This window comes from Homalodisca vitripennis, chromosome 1 (assembly GCF_021130785.1).
Source record: "Homalodisca vitripennis isolate AUS2020 chromosome 1, UT_GWSS_2.1, whole genome shotgun sequence".
Classification (NCBI taxonomy): Eukaryota; Metazoa; Arthropoda; class Insecta; order Hemiptera; family Cicadellidae; genus Homalodisca; species Homalodisca vitripennis.
Genome location: NC_060207.1, coordinates 188,091,291 through 188,102,358, shown reverse-complemented (window position 1 = coordinate 188,102,358; position 11,068 = coordinate 188,091,291). Strand labels below are relative to the sequence as shown.

The 11,068-nt window shown below is 35.3% G+C and overlaps 1 protein-coding gene across 1 annotated transcript; it reads left to right on the top strand.

The window, feature by feature from the left end:
• The first annotated feature begins 1,246 nt into the window (after positions 1-1,246).
• LOC124354282 lies at positions 1,247-1,624 on the top strand. The gene has a single exon (XM_046804622.1). The coding sequence runs from the start codon at positions 1,247-1,249 to the stop codon at positions 1,622-1,624; it is 378 nt and encodes a 125-aa protein (XP_046660578.1).
• The last annotated feature ends 9,444 nt before the right edge of the window (positions 1,625-11,068 follow it).

The following is an 11,068-nucleotide window of genomic DNA, read 5'->3' as shown; positions in this document are numbered from 1 at the left end:
CCACGGAGGGCTCTTCAAAAACTTCAGCCGAATGTCGTTAGACGATTTCGCCATCATATTGGGAAGGATAGAAGGGAAAATTGCCAAAACCGACACCAACTTCCGAGAGTGCGTTCCTGCATCAGTCCGGTTGGCGATAACTCTTCGATTTTTAGCAAGTGGTGACTCGTACGGTAGCCTCATGTATCTCTTCAGGGTTTCAAAGCCTACAATTTCTTTACTTGTTCCTGAAGTCTGTCGGGCCATCGTAGAAGCACTACAGGAGTATGTCAAGGTAAGAACAAAAATGTATAATATAATTTTATTTTTGGAAATATGTATATTTGGAATAAGTACATGAAAAACGTTGAACGGAACTATTGAATAAAGTGCAAACGTGTGAATATTTTAACAGAACGAGGAAAAGAATGTTCCTGCTTCTGAGGGTACCCCAGTTCCAGGATCCGAGGCAAATACGGAGGCGAGCGGATATGCATCATCACTGCTTGATTGATGTGAATGGTCTGTGGTGGGGGGTTGAGGTTCTAGATGGTGGTATGTAGGAAGAGAGGACAGAGGTGAAGTAGAGTCCCCACTATACTCTGGTGTATTCTGTTGTGGATGTAGTAAAATAGCCGGAGAAGGTGGGCCAGAATTCGCTGACGAAAACGTAGTAGCAGGGGACGGAGAGGCTGAATAATTCGGCGAAACTGATGAGATAAAACCGGCGATTTTGATGAGGAAGTTCGTCATAGCGGCCCATGTCGGCTTCGAAAAGAATGTTGTTGACGTGGTGCTGGACAAACGCTTGTGTCCTCTTGGAGTAAGATTTTAATTTCATCGCAACATGCTCACCATACACATCACAAGCATCACGCCTCACAGCATTATGCAGTATGCCGACCACCTCGTCAACTTGAGACCGTGGAGAGGCTGGCGTTCTTTTGCGCTTCATTGGAGTAGGCTTTGCAAAACCCAGTGCCGTTTGACTGGAAGCCGATCGTAGGCTATCTCTTGAGATTGCTGATGAGGGAGGGTTTGAGTAATTTGGGAAGCAGATTTACTTGTATTGTCGTCCTCTTCCTGAATGAGCTCAACCTTAAAAATGAAGAAATGAATTAGCAAATTAACTAAAATACTTGAGGGTTTTATTACAAACTATTGGTTCCGCTATAAAAATTTAATTGTAGTTATTTAATAGTGTGTAGGTATATAATTTAATTTTGACGCTATGGGTGTACGTAATAAGAAATATTGTTCATTTCAGATGCCCGAAAATGAAGAACAGTGGCTATGCGAATCCAAGAAATTTGAAGAGAAGTGGGACTTCCCCCATGCTGTTGGAGCCATCGACGGAAAGCATGTAGCAATACAATGTCCGCCCAAAAGCGGGAGCGAATACTTGAACTACAAGTCCTTTTTCAGTTTTGTATTATTTGCGCTTGTCGACGCTGATTATAACTTCATGTTTGTGGACGTTGGATGTCAAGGCAGGATTTCAGATGGTGGAGTTTTCAAAAATTCTCAGTTGTACGACAATATTGAAAAGGGCAACTTGAAACTTCCCCGACCATCTCCACTGCCGAATTCGAGTATCCCCAGCCCGTACGTCATTTTGGGGGGACGATGCTTTTGCATTGAGTGACAGTTTGATGAAACCGTACTCTGGTTATCATCCACAAGGGTCCCCAGAAAGAATTTACAATTACCGATTGAGCCGGGCCAGAAGGGTGGTAGAGAATGCTTTTGGCATTTTAGCTTCTGTGTTTCGTGTGATAAGGAAACCTTTGCTTTTGGAAACTGAGAACGCCAAGTGGGTTGTAATGGCCTGCGTTTACCTCCACAATTTTCTACGTAGAAGTGCAAGTTCGTCACGTCTATATTGCCCAGTGGGTGCTTTGGATACCGAGGAAAATGGAGAGGTTACACCTGGTACCTGGAGAAATGAGGTGGCTCCGGCATCCCTTCTTGGTTTGAAAAAAGTACCCAGGAGATCAAATTCTACTGCTAAAGATATCCGCGAGGCCTTTGCAACATACTTCATGACAAATGGAGCCGTATCATGGCAAAACGATTACGCTTGATAGCATTCTGATTGCGTCTAAACCTCAAGTTATCAACACTGAAGATAGCCCTAAGGATAGTTATAGTAAAGTCTTGAAGTCAAGTACAAGAAATAGGGTTATTTATGGATCTTTGGAATCAAAGGGCAGCGTTCCTTTGAAGACTGTTAAGAGAATGTTCTGGTTATTTCTATCTGGCTTGGTGTGCAGCAAATTCTTTATGTTTGAACCAGAGTAAAACCCAAAATCTTATGTTTAGTTTAAGAAATGATGTTGACATATATAATATTAAATTTCTTGGTGTTTATGTACAGTCTAATATTAAATGGAATGTTCATATTGAAATGTTATGTAAAAAGATGGCAAGAGGAATTTTTATGTTGTGTAGGTTAAGATCAATTGTTAATAGAGAAGTGTTAATAGCTATTTATTATGCCCACATACATAGCCATTTAACCTATGGAATTTTAGTATGGGGTAATGATGGGAATGTAAAAAGGGTACTTGTATTACAAAAAAGGGCTGTGAGAGTTATATGTCAGGTGGGGAATAGAACTCACTGTAAACCATATTTTAGACAGCTTAAGATTTTAACTGTTTATTCTATTTTTATATTGGAATGTTTGTTGTATGTAAAAACTCATTTAAATTCTGTGCCAACTAATAGTTCTGTACATGGTTATTTCACAAGAAACTGTAATATGCTTAGATTAGATAAGTACAACTATCATTCCACTAAATCAAACTTTTTAGAAATAGGCAAAAAACCGTATAATTTGTTACCAAACCATATCCAACAACTTAGCTTAAGACCTTTTAAATTGAAAATTAAATGTTTGTTGTTGGATTTCTGCTGTTACAATATTGAAGAGTTTGTTAGTTTGATAAGTCAGGTAGATAGACTTAGTAATTAGTCAAATAATCATTAAGCCTAAGCATGACGTTGTGTCGCATTTGTGAAAATGTTTACCACAATAAATTTTCTGATTCTGATTCATTACCTATTTATTGTACTACCTAGGAGGCATATTATACCTGAATCTATTAGGAGGCATTTCAAGCTTAAGTACATAAAAATGAATCTCTAATAAGCCATGCAGGTAAAAAAGTGTAATTCGTGAGCTTACCTGTGAATCATTCTCCTTTGAAGCGTTTTGTGAAGTACATGAGTTGATGGTTTCCTTGCACTTGTTCTTATCCTTCAAAAACCCAAAAGCTTCGTAAGCAAACCATTTGCTCCTGTAGATCTCGTCTGCACCTGATAAAAAATAGGTACATTTAATTATCAATTCGTTGAACCGAAAACATAGGTGTACTATTCAGAGAACAATGCACCGTCTGGCTGCAAATCACAACATCTTATTTCCATTCCACCTTTTATTTTCTATATTACAATAACGATAATAAAGATACTTAACTTTTTATATATTAAGAGATGATCACCTTCTATTTTTATTATTATTTATGATTTCTTGAAAATAATATTGTCAATTGGTGTATTCAAAGTGTATGAAATTGGTTGAAAGATTTATGAATTTGGTTGAAAAAATTATGAATTTCACCGGAAAAAGCTATAAATTTGCTAGAAGAAGGCTGACTTACCTTTTCCAGTCCCTTTTGAAGTTTCTTCCTTGTTCTTCTCCCTCCTGAAGGAAGCCAACAAGGAGGTTATTTTGCTTTTGACGGTGTCGTATGTCGTCTCCAACTGCGTCGCTATAGCGTCATTTTTTTTTAATTTTGTTGAAGTACAGCTTGTGGTTCGGCTGCCACAGCTCTGGGTGCCCCTCATAAAGAGAAACTAAAAGGAGGCACTTTTCATTCTCCCACTCCATGCTGCTTTCACGAAAAATTACTACACAGAATAAACTAAAGAAGGAATTCCACACTCGAAATGGGAGACGTGTGAACTCGACAGCCAGTAGGCAAGAACAGAATTCGGTGAACGCTGTTCGAAGAAACCCGAGGTGTTTACACTGAGCGAGCGGCGAACGAGCATCCCTTTGATGATTCGCCGGAAAAACCGACATCGGGCGGATCAGGCTCGAGCACGAACGAGCATTCGATTCGACCTTGCTCGGCTCGCCGAAACTGTTTACATTGCCTGAGCCTCGAACGAATGATCGTTCGTCACTCCTGTTTGCGACGAATGCTCGGGCAGTGTAAACGGGGCTTAATATATAGTGTTAAACACGCACAAAACAATCAACAAAATTGCGTCAATTAACCAAAGTGTTGTGTGTGAAAAGTTTGCCGTACTTCTAAGTTTTAAGTTTTTGTTTGTGAGCTTTTCCCTAAGGAAGATGTTAGATTTCAATCCTTCAAACGAACCTAGTGTTATAGTACTGTAACATATAAATAAAATACCTATTATCTCTAAATTAAAGTGATGTTTTGTTTCCCTTTCAAGTCGTAAAGAAGAAGTTAAATACAATCTTTTAATTGCGATGTAAAATTGATGATGTAAAATACTAGCTTTTCATTGTCTGATTTATTTTGATAGTTTACATAACTAAAACAAATTATTGCATAGACAAGTATAATAAAATCAAAAGCGTACTGCTCTTTTAAAATCCTTTTTACGCAGGAATTCTAAATACTGTATCATTGTTTACTAAATACATTAAATATGTTTTACGATGTATGATCTCCCAAGATATGCTGTTTGCAAACTATACGTTTATAGACTAGACAAAATTATGTTATTGTGTAAATAGTTAAATTATTAATTACGTCTTGTTAATTATTGATACACACTGTTCTAATGTTTTTGATAGTAAATTTTATCAAAAGGATATTAATAAAACGTGCTAAAAACGCTGTTATTTGGTTTAATCAAGTCTCGTAACAAATAAAATTAGAAACTACAACAATAAAAAGTGTATTATTTTATTAACATTATTAAGAAGAATATTTAAATCTGAAGTTTTAACTTGATGTTATTAAGAACAAACCCTCATTACCTTTCACATACATTTTCTACACATATTTTAACAGATATCATAAGATAATTGCAAATTTTTGAATATCACAATGTTATAGGCCAACATGATATCTTGTCCAATAGTGTACTTTAAATAACGTTAGGTCTACGAAGAGGTTTTCTGACCTTCTTAACAGTGCACTTCAATTAACTGAAAATGGAACGAAAATAATTCACATATTGTGTATTTAATATAATGCTGTAAATATGGTTTATAAATATTGTAACTTTCTTATAGAGTGTTAAAAAACATTTAGGATATCTTCATCAGGAATTTTATGTATTATATACTTAGAAAGACTATTATGTGGAATGTTCCTTTACCTGTGCCACCAATGGTACTACAAAAGTACTAAATTTACGGGACAGTTTGAAAAGGAATGCATCATCTCATTTTTAGTGACAATCTAAACTATGAATTTAGAGCTTTCACAGTTTGGCCGCCATTTAGATTTTTTTATTGTAAACCTTATTTTTTCTTGCAGTTTTCAATGCAAAATAAAATTTAAAAACAATTTTATCAATCGAAGTTTTCATTGTTTGTTTAGAGCTAAGTGTTTAAAAAATACTCGCAATGCAATTTGACATGGTTAAAAACCGTTATGTGAGTAATTTAAAGTGTATAAATAACAAAATAATGTTATTTTGAAGTGGACCATTGGTGTTGTGTTCAGGTTCAGTAATAAAACTTTAGTGTAATTGATAAATTGCCAACACGAGTATAAAATTTAATACTGAGAAATTAATTATCATCAAGCCACATACGGTCGTAATTAAACAGTTTTATATGTTTTGTAATATTGCAGGTGATTTAATACAACCTTAATCAGTGCTATAAATAAATACCTATCTAAAAAAGTAACATTTGCATTTTTTTCCCAACGGACTCTTTAACATTGCGTGTACAGTACTGTATCACATACAGTATATTTTTACTCCATAACGTTTAGACGGAGACAATCACAAAACTCTCACTGCACGCAATGTTCTCCTTGTTGGCCCGCACAGATATAGCGAGATTTTGGCAACTGTGCACCGCTCGCCTGCCAAGCCGACAGTCAGGAGGACCTTGGAGTGCGCAGGCCTAACATACACGTCATCTACGGTGCTGCAGTCAGGAGATATTTAATTATATACTGGGTGTAGAAAGTGTTGCACGGGCTTTATAATTCCCGAATGATGACATGTAAAGCAATAAAACTTGGCCTTACTGCACCAATAAATGTACTTTTTGAAGTAACTACCATTTGTTGTCACGTCAGGGAGGTGGCCAGCAAGGAGTCAGAAGGAAATCTTAAATGGGAGCATAGGTCGAGTAGTACATCAAATTAAAGGTCTCATTAGTAGAGCACAATGCGGCAAATCCGGATTGAAAAGGTTCACTCTTAAGAAAATTATGCTGGTTTAAAGTTTTGAAAAATTTATATTGAAGGTCCTGTTTTTATATAGTATGCGATTTTCAAGGTTTGATATAAATTTGAATACATTACTTCCAAAACTTAAGGCGCTTTTTATAATTTTCTGACAACAATATACTTTTATATTTTATTTTTACATTGATTTATGGTGTTATATAAGGATTTATACTTTTTGCAGATTTATTCAATTAGTTGTATACACTATGTTTGATTGCGTAGAGCAGTTCTTTATGTCAAAAATTATATATGATTTTGACACAAATTTCAATGTCTTATGAATATTACAAAATGTTAAAACCAATAACTTATTTACTATTACTTATTTAATAGTTTTTGTTTTTATAGTTTTTATTTATTTAATGTGTTCCTTAAAGACCATTTTAGCATACTTTTTATGTTACGAAATGTTACTAAATTTTCTGAAAGGGTATGATTTTAAATTTTAATTTAGCTCTCAAATTGTATTTTAATAATACTTTTACGACATAAATAAGTACATAAATACCGAGTTGCTTGCATGTTTAATAGTTCTCAATGAATAAAAATTATGTTATATTTATGAAGATGTGTATTTTGTATTTGTTTTTAATTTTTTAAACATACAAAATATGTGGCATTTTCAAATTATTGAGGTCAAAATTTCTCGCGATAAAAAATGTCGATATGTTTAAACGAAACAGTGAATGCCAACTAATATAGATAACGGCGCCAATTAAAATTAGGACGATTTTGCCAAATTTATCGGCGAGCATATGCTTATGGAATACAGTGCCCACATAAGGTATCTGCAATTTACCTACAATAATTAGACAAATGTATGCCTGTTGTAACTAAAATTGATAACGTGGAAATGTGGTTTCGTCAATTATGCGTGATTAGGTAGAAGTCATATTCTGCCTCTCTCGTGCAGCTAAACTATGTGAAAATAGTTTTATGTAAAAATGCACTGTTTATTATCAGGTGAACCTTATGGCAGTTAAACACGTACAAAAAATTAATAAAATTATAGAAAGACTGCGTACAACTTGTTCTGTTTTTTAATTTCACTTGGGCGTGTCCATTGCTATATTTTTTATTTTTTGAATGTGTTCGTTTTGCTAACCTTGTACCTTAAGACAAAAGGAATTGAAATCTTTTCTCTTCTACCCGAAGAAGAGGAAATATTTCAATTCTAATGGTGTCAAATGTCCGAAATCTTACTATCCAGTCGTTTTTTAGTTTTGGTTAAAATTATTCTTAACATTTCGTTTCCTTTCGTTGTTTTCGAGATTTTCGCCGATCATTCCTTCAGCAGGAGTAAAGACTGATCTGATGGCAGTCCTGCAGGCTGTTCGATTATGTGTGAAGTTTAGTTTAACGTTTATACGGGGGTGCTCAAAAGTCTTGAAACGGTCTAATACCTACATACAGAGTCACAGCACCAGAGGCAGGAATAATAATCTTCATACTGGCCGACACAGGACGGTAGCCTTCGAGCACTTGCCCTCGCAAGCAGGTGTACTATTCAATAATCTGCCAAACTCACTCAAATTCAAGAAATGTCCAAGACATGCAAGACTCGCCTCAAACGAATTCTGGCCTCAAAGGCTTTTTATAGCGTGGGCAAGTTCCAAGCATACATTGGAAGACCTGGTCATTTGGCATACAATGATTTCGAAGTAACGTAATAACCTGGCGACGAAGAGGGAAATAATTGACGAGCGGATGGAAGCTGAATGAATGCGCTTTTGTATGTTTGATTGGAAGAGTGAGTGATAAATTTTAGCTTATTTTCAATTAATAATTGACCTTACAATAATTCATTGTGATTGTCTGGCAGCAATAAAATATATTATTATTATTATCTTCTGTATTCGTGAACGTACACACATAAAACTTTGTACAGTGACATATGGCTTGAAATTAAACTTTTTGATGCTATTAGTAGCTCTTCACCACCTCAGGGGGATGGCCCTTAATGAGACGGTGGAAAATCTAAAGTGAAAAGAAAATCATAAGTTTACTTCATACTATTATAAGATCTTAACTAGTAGCTACAAAACCTCACGCATGGTGTTTCTTGTACACAAACACCTACTTTAAGTTGTATTCAGTATCCTGCTATTCTTCTATGGGAACGGTCCACGAGGAGTCAGTAGAACATTTTTAATGTAAGCATAGGATGACATGCCCATCATTTAAAAGGGCTAGTCAATCAAAAAGGTATGCTGCTAACCGCACATCAAAAGTTCTATCCGTTACAAAATGGTTGAGGTTTAAAGTAAACTGTAAATGTAACAGGAAATTCAGAAAGTTGCTATAATTAGTTTTTCATAATAACAGTTTTTAGTGGGTAGATCAAAGCCAAAGTGATGTTGGTTGTATCTGATTAAAAATAGCGTACTCAAAAACAAGTATCTTGCCAGACGCCCTTTGCCCTTTCAACAATTGGGTTGATAATTATCTCTGGCCTTCAACTTTAATCGGGTTATTACAATTGTCAGGCTTAGATGATTTATGTTACAGCTTTGTCACATTGCTCCAGTTAAATCTATTTACTCTTTAGATGTTTACTTGAACTGTATTTGTTTTCTCCATGATCTTAACTCTGTTCTTGACATCGACATGTTCTGATTAATATTTATGTCTTCTGTCAATCTTCTGATGTCTCAGTGTTAATTAGTTTTATACTTCTAGACTATGTAGGCTGCTATATAATTTAACTACAACCTTGCCTTTTCTTGAAATTACAAAAGTAGTGTTACATTTAAGGTATAATTTCAATACGAATTTGTAATCTGTATATTTAATCAGTTTTATATTCTCCAATATAGGCACTCATTTCATAATTTCATAACAGTGAAAAGAGTGAGAACGAACTGTAATTTTAAAATTCATAAAATATTATTTATTTTTAAGAGTAATCTAATTTTGTGGTAAAAGCAAATTAACAGTTGTATTGTAATTTAGTCGTACTATTATTCTTACAAAATAAGTCAAATTTCCCGTTGCATGACAATGGGAAGTCGTTCATACATAAAGAAATACTCTAAAAGAAGTTTTATCGTTATGTATTATCGTAGTGAATCGAAAAGTTTTCTTCTTATCATACTGATTAGTAGTTTGGGTTCTTCAAAATTAATTAAATGGGCCTTCCAAAATGGATAATGATCTTACTTATTTATGAGCAAGTTATCCCTGTAATCATTAAAGGCTGTCATTTTAACTCTGCACCGTATTGTATATCTTCTCCAGGATAGATTTCAACATCGCCTCCAACAGGATGTTTCTTTGAACTCTGACAAACAATGAATAATTCCTTAGAAAACCAGTAGTAAGTCATAATCGTTACTAGTAAACTCCATCCCCGCGTATTCCATATGTTTTCTAAGATTATTTTTGAAACGTTTCTAGTGGACCATCATTTGAAACCCGGGGACATGACCATAGGTCATTTAGGGAAATCCAATCCCAATCTCAGCACTTTTTCGTGTTTTACTGCTCTAGTCTAAGACGGGGTTTCTTATTACCTTGAGGGAGCGTATTTGGAGGTTTGTCGTCTAATATAGTAGCAGTGTTGTCGTAAATTCCTCATGAAAACATTTTCAAATTCCAATCCACTAGTCCAAACTAAAAACTAAAGAGTTACAGGTTTACGAAAACTCCGAAGCTCCTGTGTTGATAGTTTTATATTTAGCAATAATTAATATTGATATTGTTGACCCTAAATTATTATGTTGGACGTTTTTTAAGTAATTAAACTCAAATGCCTTGTACTTGAACTAAAATGGCGAAAGTGACGAAACACCGTGGTATAAACGTAAGATGCCAGTAGGCACTTAACAGGCGTGTCTGTGCGCGCGGGCGGGTGTGCCGTCTCTGATATCAATACGCGGCCTTGCCCCTCAGACAACGCCCAGTCACGGCTGTTGAGATAGGACAACCGTGTCAACACTGCATCGTCCCGAGACCTGTGATTGTACACTTCTACAGGCAGTCCGCTCGCTTACTGTTGTACGTTTTAGTCGTGAACAATGTTTATTGTGACTGTAGATCGTAATAGAACCTGTTTGTCGGCAACACTCGTCGTCATTGCGGACACCTTGGCCTAGTAGGATTACCTTTAAAACTGTTAAGAGTTAATTAGTTGCACTGCCCCATATGAACATTTCGATAAGATAACAGTTCGGAAGGTAGAAATACTTTCTAATCTTGTGGAAACAATCTTAAAGACTGCGTTTCTTTGTTTTCATTTCTATCTCAGTATTTAAAATAGAGTAGGAAATGGTTATGTTTTAGGAACAGATAATGGAATGAAATTAAAATTAAATTTTTTATCTCCGCTCAGAATATTTTTTTTTCAGATCGAGTTTATCTTTCAATTATTTACCGTATAGTGTAGTGTGTTGTTACCAAAACTATATAACAACTAGTTTATACAAAGCTTAATTGCTACATCGATGTACACTCTTTGCGATGTTAGCTTGTTCAAACCAGTCTGCATTATAACTGCTTCCTATTAATAAATGTGAATGGTTTTCATATTTGGTTTGTAATTTTAGAGTACCTCTCTTGTATAGCGTTAAATTAGGCAACTCTGAGGCCGAAAATGCTTTGAACACCCAGATCACATAAACTGCCAGCCTTCT

Excerpts from the sequence above, each read along its gene's own strand:
- LOC124354282 (XM_046804622.1), top strand. The coding sequence starts at position 1,247 with ATGCCCGAAAATGAAGAACAGTGGCTATGCGAATCCAAGAAATTTGAA.